The 17243-nt window shown below is 38.0% G+C and overlaps 1 protein-coding gene across 1 annotated transcript in view; it reads right to left on the bottom strand.

Annotated features, from left to right (window-relative positions):
* The window catches only part of fubp3 (far upstream element (FUSE) binding protein 3), a 51900-nt gene that overhangs the window by 23846 nt on the left and 10811 nt on the right, over positions 1 to 17243 (bottom strand). Inside the window, exons 2-8 of the mRNA XM_061876355.1 lie at positions 11846 to 11957; positions 6677 to 6710; positions 6548 to 6597; positions 4086 to 4157; positions 549 to 606; positions 125 to 287; positions 1 to 47 (exon numbers count right to left, since the gene is read on the bottom strand). The exon at positions 1 to 47 is cut by the window's left edge and continues 52 nt beyond it. Coding sequence (XP_061732339.1) covers positions 1 to 47; positions 125 to 287; positions 549 to 606; positions 4086 to 4157; positions 6548 to 6597; positions 6677 to 6710; positions 11846 to 11957 — 536 coding nt within the window. The remainder of the gene's footprint in view (positions 48 to 124; positions 288 to 548; positions 607 to 4085; positions 4158 to 6547; positions 6598 to 6676; positions 6711 to 11845; positions 11958 to 17243) is intronic.

The raw sequence follows: 17243 nt of genomic DNA on the forward strand, positions 1-17243 counted from the left end.
GGCATGGGGTCATCCTGAATCATGATCATCTGCACTCCTGTTCTCTCCTACATAAGAAACACATTCAGACATGGAAATGAAAGCTACTTCATTCATTTGTGTCACTGTGGAAATCAACCCCCACCTGCAGTTGCTTGATGGTTTCTCCTCCCTTGCCGATCACTAGCCCCACTTTGTTGGCGGGGATGAGGATCTGCTGAATAGCTCCATTGCCGTCCATCTCGCAGTGGAAGCCTGGTCCGTATCGACACTGCTCGACAATCTCACTCAGCAGTCTCTTAGCTTGCCTGTGAGGGTAGGGGGTGGAGGTCGTGGTACCATTAGTCACCAAAAATTGTTTTTTTTTTTTTTTGCTTAAGTCACATTTCTCATTGTTCAAACACAGAAAAGGGAGTTGAGGAGGTGCGGTGACTGATTGAAAGAGGGGGACATGGAACGAGATGTGGGTTCGTGCCCTCTGCAGCGCAACAATGGACACACGTTCACACAACGCACAGCCTATTTTTTTTCTTCTTCTAAGTAAATCAGCAAAGGTGGAAAGGACTCACTCAATGTTCTCAGGGCTCCCGGTCAGAGTGCAGGGCCTGTCCAACATGCCTCCACTGTCTAAAAAGTAAAAACACAGATGAATACTATTCATACTACATTTGTAATTGTTCAGCTACCCTTTGTCATACTTGGCCACAAAGACATTCACAAAAATTGTAACATTTAAAAATATCTACATTGGCATCTAGATTAATCGCTGCATACTGACAAAGTGGTAATTTGTTAAAACGTGCCAAAATACAAATTCAATCATTACAAGTAGTGTTTAACAGGAATCCTTTTGTTCATATGCAGGAGTTACAAATTAAGTTTTGCTTTAGGGTTCGTTTTCCAATGTTAAATTGAAACTACGTGCATCTAAATCGCCTGTCAGAAGTGCATCAGCACATCGCGCACCTAGACAGTTGACACTCGGCAAAAGTAAGGAGAGAAAGTTCAAGAGAAAGGTATTAAGCCTGTCTAAACTACCCTAAATCATTTGACATTACTACCGACAATTAAAACTCTGCGCCCAGCGATTGGCCATGCTAATTGGAGCTAGCTTAGCTATGAGCTGGTCGATTGTATGTTAGCATTAAGCTAACGACATTAGTGCTCAACCTCCATCATTGTAATGCTTTTTTCAGTTTATCCAAATTATATTATTGATTGAAAGTGATTCCTAAATGTAAGCAGTTCATGTGTATATATAATGTACTTTCTTTAATGTGGTTAGTTTTAAAGTGACTTTGTTGTGAATAAAAACAAAACGCCTAAAGTGATTTTTTTCAAATTTAATTAAAAATAACTGTTTACATATTTGGCAAACTACTTTTTACAGTAAGCAACAATTGAAATAATATTGAACAAAGAGAGCACATTCCATCCATCCATTTTCTACCGCTTATTCCCTTTTTGGGTCGCTGGCGCCTATCTCAGCTACAATCGGGCGGAAGGCGGGGTACACCCTGGACAAGTCGCCACCTAATCTGCCACCGTGAAGCCCGAGAGCACAGTCTCACAAGTCAAATTTGTGTTAAAGCAGATTGTGATTCTGATTTAAGAAAAACATAACGTTATGAAAAAGGTACTAATAACACTATTATTTGTTTTTAAATATACATAAAATATTTGTTTAGCCTTTTTAAAGAAAATACACGCATCATTGCAAATCCAAATGATCATGTCATATATTTGATGGTATCAAACTGAGCACGCCACGAGCCAAGCCCCCACCGCCACATGTATATTGGCAATCTCAGTGAAACCCTGAAGTCCACAGACAAATACGGTTTTAAACATCTAAAGCTGCCTTCCCAAGTGGCTAAAAAATAATATACCATTTGTCCAATTACATGGAACTTGTCACCAAGATTCTGATTTTGAGGCCAAAACTGAGGAAATGTAGCCAGATAAAAAAATAAAAAATAAAAAAATAATGATTTTAAAAAAAGGTACTAAAAAAACTCCATAAGTCATGATTGTGTCGGCCAATTGCATACTGGACTTTCTTCTTGGTAGAAACAACTAAAGATTTTACTATTTTCAACCACCAACTTCTAAAAAGACATGGCTTTAATTTCCATATCTGTTATAACACTTTTAATCATCCATCCATCTTCTTCTGCTGCTTATCCGCTTACACTTTTAATCAATGCACTAATATCAATCAATCAATCAATGTTTACTTATATAGCCCTAAATCACTAGTGTCTCAAAGGGCTGCACAAACCACAACACAAACCACTACGACATCCTCGGTAGGCCCACATAAGGGCAAGGAAAACTCACACCCAGTGGGACGTCTGTGACAATGATGACTATGAGAACCTTGGAGAGGAGGAAAGCAATGGATGTCGAGCGGGTCTAACATGATATGGATATAAGACTTTTTACACTGTTGAGAAAATGAAAAAAAAACTTATATCAACTTTAGGACAACACTTGTTGTTTACAGGGTAGAATGCCATATTTGCAAAATGTTCTATAGTTGAATAACAAAAAAAAAACCCACTACAAGTCTGATTGGCGAAGCATAAATATGTAATTCGTACAAGAAACACCTAATACCCTATTGCCAAACAGAGTCCCATAATGATCGAACCCATGCACAAGCATATGATATAGACCAGGGCTATTCAAGTAACTTGTTTTGAGGGCCCCATTTCCAAAGAGCTAAGTACCAGGGGGCTGGATTTCCCTCTTCACTATAATTCTTATTTTGTTTATTTTTGAGAATCTGTTGCTTTTTAGGACTCACTGCAAAACAGCTAGTAAAAGATAATCTATATGACCATGTTAGTGTTTTTAGGAATCTTCCTAAACTTTCCTAAACTCGCATTGTGGTTCTGAGAAATAGCTCTGGAATAGACCATATACCAGACACCAAACAAAAGGAAATGGGATCTCAATAGTGAATGAGAGATTTTTGGATTTATGAACTTCAAGTCACAAAATACCCTGGATTAAACGAGGACATTGATTCAACTGTTTGTAATGGAGTTATTTGTACACCGCCATTCAGTAGTGATATGTCCACATAGGTGTGTCTTTTGTACTGTTGTACAATATACACACCCTTTAACAGATATCTTACTGACATTATTTTTGGTTTTAAGCTCACATTGTGTACTTTTACAATTGTTTGTACCCCCGATGAAGGCCGGATGGCTGAAACACAACATTAAGACATGCCATAAATATGAAATACATTGTTACTTAAATAAAATGCCTCGTGTAGGAGACAATTAGGGGTTTAAGGAGCAGTGTCTTTGGGTTTGACAATGTGTCACATGGGTATAGGTGGGTGTGTGCATAAATTGGCATTTAAGGAAAACACACCTGTGAGGGAGGATAGAGAAGAGCATAGGTTTTGGGTGACACTGTTTACCCCTTCATATTTGATCTATTACACCCATTTGCCATCAGGTTCTATTTTTGTTATATTGTCTTGTAACATATTAAACCCACTTAAAACCACTCAAGAGAAAAAAAAACGTTAAAAGTGCATTATTCATGAAATGAAGACCCATTATCCCTCCAGCAACCAAAAAAGGGAAAAGGGGTCGCAACACCTTTTTTCCCTCAATTTTACTGAAACCTGCTGGTTTAATTAGAATTGGCACCTAAACAGTCCTTTTCATATGAATCTACAGTATGTTTTACTATTATTTTGCAAATATTCATGACATGGACAGACTAATGCTATCGGACTCCTTTTTTTTTTTAAATAAAAGTAAAATAATGGCTTTTTTTGATATACTCACATTCAGTGAGCAAACTAAACAGTCAACAACAGTTGCATAACAAAATGCAATTCACAAAAGGTTTGTATTATTTTGACTTCAATAGTGTATGTTGAACAAAAGTGAAATTTAATTACCAATAATTTAAAGCAATCATGTATTAATAAAAAGGCATTAGAGGGTAAAAAGCTTAAGAGTTGCACAGTGTTAAAACACTCGGCATGCATTAACATGTCTTAAAGTTCTCTTATGAATAGAAATTAGTCAGTTTTGGATCCGATTTTAAGGTGAGTGAATGCTACATGAACTTACCGGACGCAATCTGGATCTTACAGCCAGACTCCAGCTGGATTCTTGATATCTGCTCACCTCCTTTTCCAATGACTGGTGGGAGAAGGAGTTTAAAAAATAAATAAATAAATGTGTGTGTATATATATATATATATATATAGAAACACACACACACACATATATACATACACATACATACATATACACACACACACATATATATATATATACACATATGCACACATATACACACACACACACACACACACACACACACACACACACACACACACACACACACACACACACACACACACACACAAGGGCTACAACAACTAATCGATTAAATCGATTAAAATGGATTATAAAAATAGTTGGCGATTAATTTACTCATCGATTTGTTGGATGTATTCAAAGGGCATGCGCGGAGGTTTTTAGTTTTGTTTTGTTCCCCTAAACCTTTATTTATAAACTGCAACATTTACAATCAGATAAATAACAATAATCTAAATAAGTACAAAAAACAGTACAAAACAGCGCCAGGGCTGGGCTGAGGCTTCGTCTCATGATGTGGCAGTAAGCCAGCCAATGATGTGTCATGTGCAGCTCACGTGACCACGCGGTCACATGTGCTTGGAAACATTCGAAAAATGGCGGAGGGAAACAGTACGGATAGTTCAGCGGAGAAACATCTCGAGGTTATTGCTTTCAATGGAGAAAAGTGTACTATTTAAGTCGTCAAAAGTGTTGGAACACTTTACTTTAAAAGATTTCAAAGACGACATTTCCTGCAAAATAAGCAGCATGGATCTCGCGTACGTGGCACGGAGGACAATATTACTTCGACAGCACCTGAAGAGGAACCATGGATGAAGAGAACTCACAGTACGTAACTTTTTTAAGCCCATGGTCCGAGTACATTGATCCATTGTGTCCGTTTTTGTGTTTTTAATCTTTTGTTAACGAGGAGATTTTTTTTAAGGCGGCGCTGCACCAACTGTTGTGTATTAACTTTCAGAGTGTTAGGAACTTTTTGGATAGTTCGACGTCTTCATTTTCTGTGTTGTTATGAGTGGCAACAGGTCTTCATTCATGAGTTCAGCTGTTTTGTGAGTAACGTTAACGTTTTGTCTTTGTTGCAACGCGGGGCTGATAATGTGTCTCCGGCACAGTTCACTCCGTTTTGAGAAAGAAAACGCACGTTTAACAATTTGGAAATAAACGTAACAGACAGATATATCTCAGGTTGGTTTCAAAATGGATCGATGTGGGCCCAATAAAGCTATATAAATCTATTTAGACTTGAGTGACGCTTTAGTATAACTAAACGTTATGAAGGTGTTAGAATATTTCATGCTATGATTCAGAGGTAGCCTAAAATGAACCCTTTATTATTCAGAACAGAAACGTGTACTATATCTGATCCAGTTTTGATCTGATGAGTTACATTTGTGTGTTATTATTGGTGTATTCTACAACTCCAATGTCCATTTATTTTATTTAATTTAGCTGTTTTTTTAATGTGGTGGCGATTTGTCAGAAATTATTAAATAAATCAACTGGGTGTGTATTGAGTTACATGTAAATGATGCTACTATGTACGTTCATAATATGGTTTCTCTCATTTCAGAAAGAAACAAGCCAGCATTAGCGACTTGGTACAAAGGAAGGTGTGCACACCACAGCAAGCGGCTGCACTGACTGATGCTACCTGACTATGTTGGTAACTGACATGAGGCCACTATCAATAGTGGAGGATGAAGGTTTTAGACAAATGATTCACGTCCTCAACCCCAGTTACACTCTTCCCTGGAGGAACCATTTTACCAAACTGATGGAGAGGAAGTACGAGCGGACATTCCATGCTGTGCAGACTGACATAAAAGCCACCCAGAGCAAACTTGCTCTCACTACTGATGTGTGGACAAGTGTTGCCTACCTTGGCAATACATGCCACTACATTGGAAATGAATAGAACATAAAGTCAATCTGCTTTTTGACCATGCCACTAGAGGAAAGACATTCAGCATCCAACATTGCAGAATGGTTGGAATAGGTAATAGCCAGGTTTGAAATTCCCCTAAGCAAAATTAGTGCTATTCTGCAGGACAATGGTGCACTATATTAAAAAAATTAAAATTTTTGTAACACTTGCCTTGTTTCATTTGGCAAGTCAAAAGGACATGGTCCCAGTATGCTCTTTTTTTAAATAAAGTATTGAAAAGGATAGAAATGTAGTTTGTCTCTTTTATCCGATTATTAATCGATCAATCGAAGTAATAATCAACAGATTAATCGATTATCAAATTAATCTTTAGTTGCAGCCCTAATATTCACACACACGCACACGCACACACACTCTTATTCTGTATATAATTTAGACTGGGACCGATGCGGTGACCCGATAGCTGGGGAGAATGTCAATACTGTTGATTACATGTGGAACATTAGCGGCGACTGCAACAAACTCAAAGCCCACTTACTGAATCCCACCATCTTATCAGGCACTTTGAAGTCTTCGGTCGTAAGAGCCCTGTGAGATTATGAGACAATCAATACATACTCAGTGATTGAAAAATACAAAAATGAGCAGAATCAGAAAAGACGCCCACCTTTGATGTACCATTGCACCAAGGTGATTCCCAACTGAGAGAATAGAGAAGTCAGAACACAAGTTAGTGTGTAAGAAACATATCTAATCAAGCAGATAAATGAGAGAAGGTAACGCAATGCAGCTGCCAATCTCGAGTTGCCATTTGACACCCAGCAGGATGGAAATCAGGCCTGCAGGTGCACAAGAGAGAATTTCTGCTAAAAAAAATAAGGGGGGCAACTGGGTCAGTGGGTGCAATTGAATTTTGACAGGTAGCACACCACAATGGTCCTACAGGGGTCACTGGAGGATGTGCCGTCATGGATGTAAACACCCATGTCGTGGAGAGTTCAATCGATTTTCTGGTGGTTTGCACTCATTTCACTTCCTCTGGTAATGCACTGAGGTGAGGATGGACATAGGGGACTGCTATGAATATCAAAATAAAAGGAGCCACACAAGGAGGTACCATCCTTGTAACCGAAAAATTTAATTACTGTATGCTGATGAAAGTTTTATATGGAGTGGTGCAACCTTGAATGGAGGAGGCGGGGACAAGGTGTTCGAAAAAACGGAAAAAAGTGGGCCAGTCAAACAAAGCTAAGGCTAAAGTGTGTAATTTCTCTGACTGACATCTGAAATTTCTACTGAAACACACAGTGACAAGAAAATAAGGAAGACAGATTAATCGGCATGTGTGTTTTCTCTTCGTGGATGCTATGAAATGACAGGACAATAACATGAAAAAGAAAACATTTGTCACAAAGTAATATGTAAATGTATGCACGCTACGAGTAAAGGCTTCATATTATACAAGGTTAAAATTTTTTTAAATACACCTCAGAATACTCCACAACACTGAATTCAAGTTTTAAGAGTGCTTTTAGTCAATCCTACTGGGAACACACCATTTTGTGTGTCTGTAGCTTTAAAGTACCAGTAGAGTGGAAAAATTAATTGCCAATATATTGATGCTATTTTATATATCTGACTTATGACACCAAAAGACTTCCAAAGTTTGGGAATAAATAAATATGATCACAATAGTATCAAACTCACGGACATGTTTGAGACATTTTGAGAGATAATGAAGAAGCTAGTCACGTGATGGTTTCACGTCTTATTAGCAACATGCTAGATTATCTTATTCTCTAGTCGACAAACAGATTATTGTTAGTTCCAGATATTATCTTAAAGCAGTGGTCCCCAACCTTTTTGTAGCTGCGGACCGGTCAACGCTTGAAAATCTATCCCACGGACCGGGGGAAGGGCGTTTTATTTTTTTTTCTCCATAAAGAAATACAATCATGTATCTCTGCAGACTGTATTGATCTATATTGATATATAATGTATATCAGGGGTCACCAACGCGGTGCCCGCGGGCACCAGGTAGCCCGTAAGGACCAGATGAGTCGCCCGCTGGCCTGTTCTAAAAATAGCTCAAATAGCAGCACTTACCAGTGAGCTGCCTCTATTTTTTTAATTTTATTTATTTACTAGCAAGCTGGTCTCGCTTTGTTCGACATTTTTAATTCTAAGAGAGACAAAACTCAAATAGAATTTGAAAATCTAAGAAAATATTTTAAAGACTCGGTCTTCACTTGTTTAAATACATTTATTTATTTTTTGACTTTGCTTCTTATAACTTTCAGAAAGACAATTTTAGAGAAAAAATACAACCTTAAAAATGATTTTAGGATCTTTAAACACAAACCTTTTTACCTTTTAAATTCCTTCCTCTTCTTTCCTGACAATTTAAATCAATGTTCAAGTATTTTTTTTTTTATTGTAAAGAATAATAAATACATTTTAATTTAATTCTTCATTTTAGCTTCTGTTTTGTTGACGAAGAATATTTGTAAAATATTTCTTCAAACTTATAATTAAAATTCAAAAAAATTATTCTGGCAAATCTAGAAAATCTGTAGAATCAAATTTAAATCTTATTTCAAAATCTTTTGAATTTCTTTTAACATTTTTGTTATCTAAAATCTAGAAGAAATATTGATTTGTCTGTTAGAAATATAGCTTGTTCCAATTTGTTGTATATTCTAACAAAGTGCAGATTGGATTTTATGATATTTAAAACATGTCATCAAAATTCTAAAATTAATCTTAATCAGAAAAAATTACTAATGATTTCTATAAATTATTATTTTTTGTTTTTCAAAAAGATTCGAATTAGCTGGTTTTTCTCTTTTTTTTCGGTTGAATTTTGAATTTTAAAGAGTTGAAATTGAAGATAAACTATGTTTCAAAATTTAATTGTCATTTTTTCTCCTGTTTTCTCCTCTTTTAAACCGTTCAATTAAGTGTTTTTTTCATCATTTGTTCTCCACAAAAAACCTTCCGTAAAAGGAAAAAAAATGTACAACGGAATGACAGACAGAAATACCAATTTTTTTATAGATTCATTTATTAAAAGGTAAATTGAGCAAATTTGGCTATTTCTGGCAATTTATTAAAGTGTGTATCAAACTGGTAGCCCTTCGCATTAATCAGTACCCAAGAATAGCTCTTGGTTTCAAAAAGGTTGGTGACCCCTGATGTATATATTGTGTTTTTTATGTTGACTTAATAATTAAAAAAAATATATCAATTTTTTTAAAATGTTCTTATTTCTTGTGCGGCCCGGTACCAATCAGTCTGCGGCCTTGTGCCCGGTGGTTGGGGACCACTGTCCTAAAGCTACTTTATGTTATAGTGAGGTAGATGAATAGAGACAGTTCGTGTTCGATAATTGTGACACGCCCTTTCCTAGATTTATACCTTCAAGATACGCACACGAAGAGAAAATAATGCCACGGTTTAAGAGTGGTGTTATGAGTGATTAATGATCTCGCTCACCTGTTTAAACTCTACTTGGCGGCTGTTCTACCCCCTTTTTTTAATCCTGTCAAATGCATAGAGCTCTCTTGTAGGGGGGCCTGTGCTTTGAGAAAGTGCGCCGAAGTGTTTTAGAAAGTTTAACATCGAATTGTGACAAATAGACATTTATTAAATTTGTTCTGTTAAACCCCTAATTGTAATATAAGCAAGCCGGTAGTGTTCTTGTTACATTTTTTCATTTGAAAAATTTAACTTTTAGCAGGTTGTAAACAGACCCTTTTAATGTGTAGCGAAGCCTGATAAATTTTGGCTCCCCTACTCAACAAAAAACTGTCGTTCATCAAGTGGTGGGCCACTGCGTAGGGTGAGCCTATCTAGATTGGGGTGGGCCATTATGGTCAAAGGAGGGTTGTTCATGATGAAAACTATCTTGGGTTCGGGGGGAACCTGCTGTCGTGACAAAGCGGTTGTTGCTGGACACACGACGGACTCTTGTGAGAAGAAGCAGTGCGCGTGCCTGGCGACCCTTTTCTGTCGAGGACGTGAAGATATCTACCTATTCGGAATTATGACAACAGGACATCTGCTGATTGGAGTAAGCGTTGCTCTGGTTTGTCGACAAATTGGAAGTTGCTGGCAGTCTTCAAAGTACCCCAAAGATGCAAAAATATACGCCACACATACACAACCCACCCCTCCAACCCAACGCCCTCGACGCAAATCCCATAGGGGTGATGAATGGATGGTCAGCGCTTGAGAGCTGCGGATACCATCATGACCCCGAACTCCATCCCTTCTGTTGCTAGATATCTCGAGATGTATGTTATATGTGCTTTGCTATGGAGGTTTTTTCCCACTCCAGACTGGGCCCCCTTAGGAGCCTCGTCTAGATTGTATGTTTTTACTCATCGTTCCCCAGCATTTACCTTTTTACCATCTTTTACGGGGCGCCTTGTGGCGACCCATCAGCGTTCCTGTTCTGTAACCCTGTACACTGTTTGTTTTTGTCTAATCTTGAGCGGGTTTGTGCTGAAAACAAAGTTTTGTTGTACTTGTGCAATGACAATAAAGACCTATCTATCCATCTCAGTTAGGTGGCTCCCTGCAGTCAGACAAATTTTAGAACGTCTGCATTAATTTATTTACAATAGATAAATTAATTGATGTTTACTAATCGATTGTATAATTGTACATGTCTGGGAAATCTAGCTAAACAACGAGACAGTGAAATATTTGTACGAAATCAACTGCGAAAACAAAATGTATCCTTTTTTTCATTAGCATCACAATCACAGCAATACGGCACTTGTATGGCACTGTCACGCCAAATTTCTTCCCCCCACCCCATTTACTTCCGGGCTCATGATTAATACAGATGTTTTGTCAACGCTATATTATAAAAATATAACGCTATATCATAAAAATACAGATGTTTTGTTAACGCTATATTATAAAAAAAAATTAAAAAACAATTTACAAACAAGCTATGGGATGACGCATTTACTTCCGGGGTCACGTTTCCTCTTATATCATCCCATAGCTTGTGTTTGTAAATTGTTTTTTTAATGTTTTTTATAATATAGCGTTAACAAAACGTCTGTATTTTTAAAATATAGCGTTATATTTTTATAATATAGCGTTAACAAAACGTCTGTATTAATCATAACCCCGGAAGTAAATTGGGGGGGGGGGGGGGGGGGGGTGTAGGGATAAGAAATTTGGCGTGACAGCACCTAGCATCAAGGGTTAGAATTGGGGGTTAAATCAACAAAATGATTCCAGAGCGTGGCCACCGCTGTTGTTCACTGCTCCCCTCACCTCCCAGGGCGTGGAACAATGGGATGGGTCAAATGTAGAGGGTAATTTCACCACACCTAGTGTGTGTGTGACAATCAGTGGTACTTAAACGTTTAAATATCAATAAAAAACGTTACAGGTGCATGCGTAAATCGAACGTTGTCTTTCACGGCTTAATGCTTAATTTGTGGACCCCTTCTGATGTAAAGACAGGATGAATCTCCAATATCCTATACTTAAAATCCTAGTGAGTGTAAAAAGTGTGGTCAAGCAGTAACTTGAGCGATCAACTTCGGGGATGATGAATGGTTTAAATCTTTAGAAAATGATTTTACTGAAGGGTGTAAGACAACTTTACTTTACTCCATTTCAATGTTGTTTTATGATATCTGGCTTTTATATTTGCCTTTCAACATTTCAGAATACGCCCACACCTGCATTGATGCAGGTAAATAAACACTAGACTAATGGGACTCTTGCCCTCAATCTGAAACCCAGAAGTGCTTTTAGGTCACGTGATTGCAACCCAGCAATTGCACAACATTGTACACAAGAGACTTACCTTCATTGTCAAGCGTACGTTTCTGGACCCCAAAACCGTAGAGGGAGGGGTCGATGACGGGAGAGGTGCTGTGCATGTTCGGCATCTGGTCAGCTCCCATCTTGCCAGCCATCTGGAGCCAAATCACAGTGAGACATGTTCAAATAGGGCCTTTTTTGTTCACCTCTCTAGGATTAACTCTGCAAGTGTGTTTAACTTTATGATATTATTGCGATGCCAGTGACAGGTATTGCGCAATGATGCAAGCGACACCAACATCACTATACTGACTGCTCAAAATGATACGGCCAGAGCAAAGTTAAGCAGTGAAATGAAAATAAATCACATAAGCTATTCATCCATCCATTTTCTACCGCTTGTCCCTTTTTTGGGGTCGCGGGGGTGCTGGAGCTTCACTCGTAGTGTATTAGTGGCAGCACAACACTTCACACTTTCATTTAAAGGGGAACTGCATTTTTTTTTCCCATTTTGCCTGCAGTTCAAAATTATGAGACAAAACCACAGATGTATATTCTTTTTTACATTCTAAAGATTAAAACATATGCTCACAAGATGCAACTTAGGGGAGTACCCTGTTTTACCTTCAAGGCCCTCTAAAACATATTCAAAAACCTCCACCAACGTTGTATATACATGCTGAATGTATACATTAAAATGCATAAAACTGTGAAAATAAGTGAATAAAGACATGTTACTTTTAGCCTGGTAAATAATATATTCTTGTCTCAAAGTGCCACACAAAAGAATATGCAATAATTTACCGTAAATTCTGGACTATAAGCCGCAATTTGTTTCTTAAAGTTTGAACCTTGAGGGCTATAAGACAGTGCAGCTAATGGATTTTTTTCTTACGCTGATAGCTAAAGTAAAAATAATAATAATAATAATAAATACATTTAAAAAAATACCCCACTGAGAATGTGTTGGGTTTTTTTTGTGTTCTGGCACCACCCTTTGGACAAATTTAATCACTGCAGGTGCTGCAGTGTCCCTCCATTTACCGGTAGAGCTTTGAACAAGAAGTTAGGGTTGGGTATCGAGTATCGATTGGAACCGGGACTAACTTTCCGATTCTCCCGGTATCGTTCAAAAGTTTAAATTCCGATTCCTAGTTTCGATACCCAGTCCACCGACCGGAAAAAAACTATTTCCGCCGACCCGGAAGAAGAAGCCGTTGAACACCAACGAAGAAGCGCCCACCGCAGAAAAGTGTTAGCATAGCCGAGCCTATGTAGCCGAGCGAGTCAGTCAAGCATGGATAGCGGTCGTCGGCAGTCAAAAGTGTGGGTTTATTTTACAAAAAAAAAAAGAAATATCGGCGAAACGCAACACGTGCGACAGGACTGTTTCGTGCTTAAGAGGGTGTACGTCGAACATGATGAAGCACCTCAGAGTTCATGGAGTACTAATAAATGCGTGTCCCGTCTTCGGCGCGCTGCGCCGACCGTCCTCCTCTGCCTTTTCCCCTGGCTCCGGCGCCCAGCCTGGCACCTCGGTGACTGCACTCCAGTCCGAATCCGGTAAGTAAAACAATATATATGCAATAAATAATGTGATTTGCGCCAACGTTGAGGCAGCTAACAAATTAGCCCGCGTATTTTTTCATAGACACTTTACAACCTGCTAGCCAGGCTCCACAATGTGCTCAGCGAAATCAGTTCACCATAGGGGTGGGCAAAAATATCGATATAGCAATACATCGCGATACATTCTCTTCCGATTCAATATCGATACTCAAAGTTTGAATATCGATAAAAATAAAAATAAAAAATCATGTTTTTTAGACGACTGTAAATGCAGTGCGACCTCCGCTCCGACAGGTGTCGCTGTGCCGCTACCTCACTGCAAGGCGTTTGCACTCTTCTTCCCGTTTTTCCCCGGCTGTTGCAGTGAGGCAGTGGAGCTGAAAAAACCCCAAAACAAAACAAGCAAGCATGCAAGGTAAACTTAAACTTTAAGGCAGATGTTTGGAAGTATTTTGGATTCCAAAGGAAAAGAGAGCACACAAGTGAGCTGGACAAAGACTACGCGGTTTGCAAACGCTGTTTCGCTCCCATTAGATACTCAGACAAACTTGCAAACACATTTAGTAAGACCCACACTGCACTTTGTGTCATTGTGCTCAGGGAGACTAATAATAATGCACACTGCACTTTTCAATGTGTTTCAGACAGTGTGTTGTTCATGCAAATATGTTGTAACTTGTGCTTGTATAGTTGAAATAAAATGGCATGGGTAACTTGAATTACATTTGCCTCAGTTTGTTCCGTGAATTATCACTATCATCTGATGTAAATACAACTCAGATTTTAAGATGCATAATGCATTTTACATTTTTCAGTTAACTATGTAGAATATTGCAATATATCGCATGTATCGCAAAAATTTTAATATCGCAATATCGTATCGTGACAAGTATCGTGATGCGTATCGTATCGTGAGGTCCTTGGCAATACCCAGCCCTAGTTCACCATAGTGGTAATGGGGAAGATGTCGGTGCCACAGACGGAAGAGTGCCACAGAAAGGTCACTGCACACATAATCAAAAGACTGCATCCCTTTTCAGAGGTGGAATCTCCAACATTTAGGTTATTTAAGCAATAATGTTAGAGCTAAGCTAATTGATACTGGGCTAAACAGTAACAGCAACATTACGTGTTTGTTTATGTTTGCAGGGATATGGTGAAAATTCTCAACCCAAAATACGTACCACCTTCCAGGGACTACCTGTCAAACACATTGATCCCGGCATGGTACAAGGTGGAGAAGTGTAACATCATTACAGAGCTCAGTGAAATCAGCTCTGTGAGGAATTTATAGTAAAGTTCATAAAAAGTTAATAGAATTAAAATTGATGGAGAATGTCAGACTATTTAATTCAGAAAGACTGTAGGTTAGCTAGTTAATTTAAAATATCCTAAACTTCTTTTTGACCCTGCCTTTTCTTTTCTTTCTTTTTTTTTTTTAAAAGAAAGTATCGGAATTGAGAATCGTTAGGAATCGGAATCGAAACAAAGAATCGGAATCGTTCGAATTCAAACGATACCCAACCCTACAAGAAGTACAGTGACGTTCAGTCTTCTCGCAGTCCGCAGCGTTTTTGCTACTTGTATGGATTCTTCATTACTTCAAACAACGTTTGTAAGTTTTACTGCATAACTGAAACTGTTTACACTTACTAAACTGTCCCATGTGTGAGGTCTGTAGGAGTGTTTTTATGCATATTTGTACGTGCTATCATAATGTAATGACGATAGCGCAGTGGTTCTTAACCTTGTTGGAGGTACCGAACCCCACCAGTTTCATATGCGCATTCACCAAACCCTTTAGTGAAATTTTTTTTTTGTTTTCTTTAAATTCAAGACAAAGCTATGTTTTTGATAACACTTCAGTATGGGGAACATATTCTAAGTAACAAAGACTTATCCATCCATCCATCCATTTTCTACCGCTTATTCCCTCTTGGGGTCGCGGGGGGCGCTGGCGCCTATCTCAGCTACAATCGGGCGGAAGGCGGGGTACACCCTGGACAAGTCGCCACCTAATTTAGCGTAATTTGGACACTAGGGGAACATATTCTAAGTAATAAAGACTTAATTTAGAGTTAGGGTTATAATAAAGCATTAATAAAAACTTAATGACTAGTTAAGAGCCAATATGTTACTAATTTGCATGTTAATAAGCAACTAATTAATGGTGAATATGTTCCCCATACTAAAGTGTTACCATGTTGTTGTTTTTTTACTGGTGCACAAAATGAACCGTGCATGAAAATCACCTTGTTCAAAAAACAAAACCCACACAGTGCATAAACTCACAACAAATTACACACCTGCAAATCAGTCTGACTTCTGCTGTTGCCGTATCCGTAATACGCCAATAGGGAGAAGTTTGTATTTACACGATAAGTCAGGTCTGTTTTGACCTCCACCGAACCCCTGAGGCCGACTCACCGAACCCTTGGGGTTCGATCGAACCCAGGTTAAGAACCACTGCGCTAGCGTCATTAGCGAATATGCCAACACGTTTACGAGTGTCAGTCTTAACTTAAAACAGCATTCTTTTTGCATCGTTTCAGTGTCACAAATTCCTCAGTATATTCACCAAGACGTCAACGTAGAGTTATTGAGTCTGTTAAGTTGATTGGAGACCCAGCTTCCGATGCTAATGGGTTCATGACGATTAATTCTGTTTTGTTTGATGAACCATTTAACTGCCGTATTACGGACACTGTTTGGAAACATTTAAGGCATGTAAAAAAACATTTACAATAATCTTACTGTGTAAATAACTAAATTTGCAACGTATATATATATATATATATATATATCAGCGGCTTATAGTATGGTGCTTTGAACTTTATAGTTAAAAAAACGAATATAAATTAGTAACAAATAAACCACAATAAGTAAAATAATAGTAATATATTTAAATAATAGCAACATAAAAAAAACAATATAATTCAGTGTCTCGGTTTTAATGGTTTTTAATTCTATTTTATACATTATACACTTATTTTAACACCATAGAGTGTGTGCCGCTTTCAAATAAAATTAAATAAAATGTTAAATGCAAAAATCCTCACATTTATTGGTGCAATACGTTTTTGGACAATTTTTACCAATATTTTAGGTCAACGCATAACACGTCTGTGAATGTATCAGTAAATACTTTAAGTACATTATGCTTGTGTAAGGTACTTTTTTTAAAACCATTATTTTGTTAGCGCAGGCACACCGAATATGGTGCACCGTGCTATTATTGTGAAGGGAGCCATTGTGCTTAGCTGTACTCAGCTTGACGAGTAAAGAGGCAACATGAGGCTTTAAAAAATAAAAAATAAAAAAATAAAAAGAGAGCAACTCTCAAGTTGTAATTGTCGTTTGTACATTGTGGTTACACCCACGAATGATGTCCACAACAACAAACAGATGAAATGGGTGTAGGGATGGTTCTTGCTAGCTTTAGTTCCAGTGGCCGTCTCCACATTGTTTAGTTCAGGACAGAGCGGTCGACCATGTCTGAATGGGCGGTATCGGACACATTATTTTCCCAAACAAATTGTTCTTCTCTTCACAATGACAGCAATGTCAATTTCCGTAATATTCTGCGTTTAACAGCGAATCCTGTTTTATTGGACAATTATGGGACTCCGTCTGCAGTTACGTGAACGCGGAAATCAAATGCCTTACTTCTTTTATTGATTTTAGTTATTATTGATTAGGCATATTTGGACTGGGTCAAATAAAAAGTAGCAACGATGATGCCATCCTAAACGTCTCGTAGACATGCTCTATTTCCCTCACTTATTCACTACTCATCCGTTTCACCATTACAAAATCCGGAAGTTGCAAGTATGTTGTCTGGCCCATTAATTTTCCGATTATTATATTTCCAT

Source organism: Nerophis ophidion, linkage group LG17 (assembly GCF_033978795.1).
Source record: "Nerophis ophidion isolate RoL-2023_Sa linkage group LG17, RoL_Noph_v1.0, whole genome shotgun sequence".
NCBI lineage: Eukaryota > Metazoa > Chordata > Actinopteri > Syngnathiformes > Syngnathidae > Nerophis > Nerophis ophidion.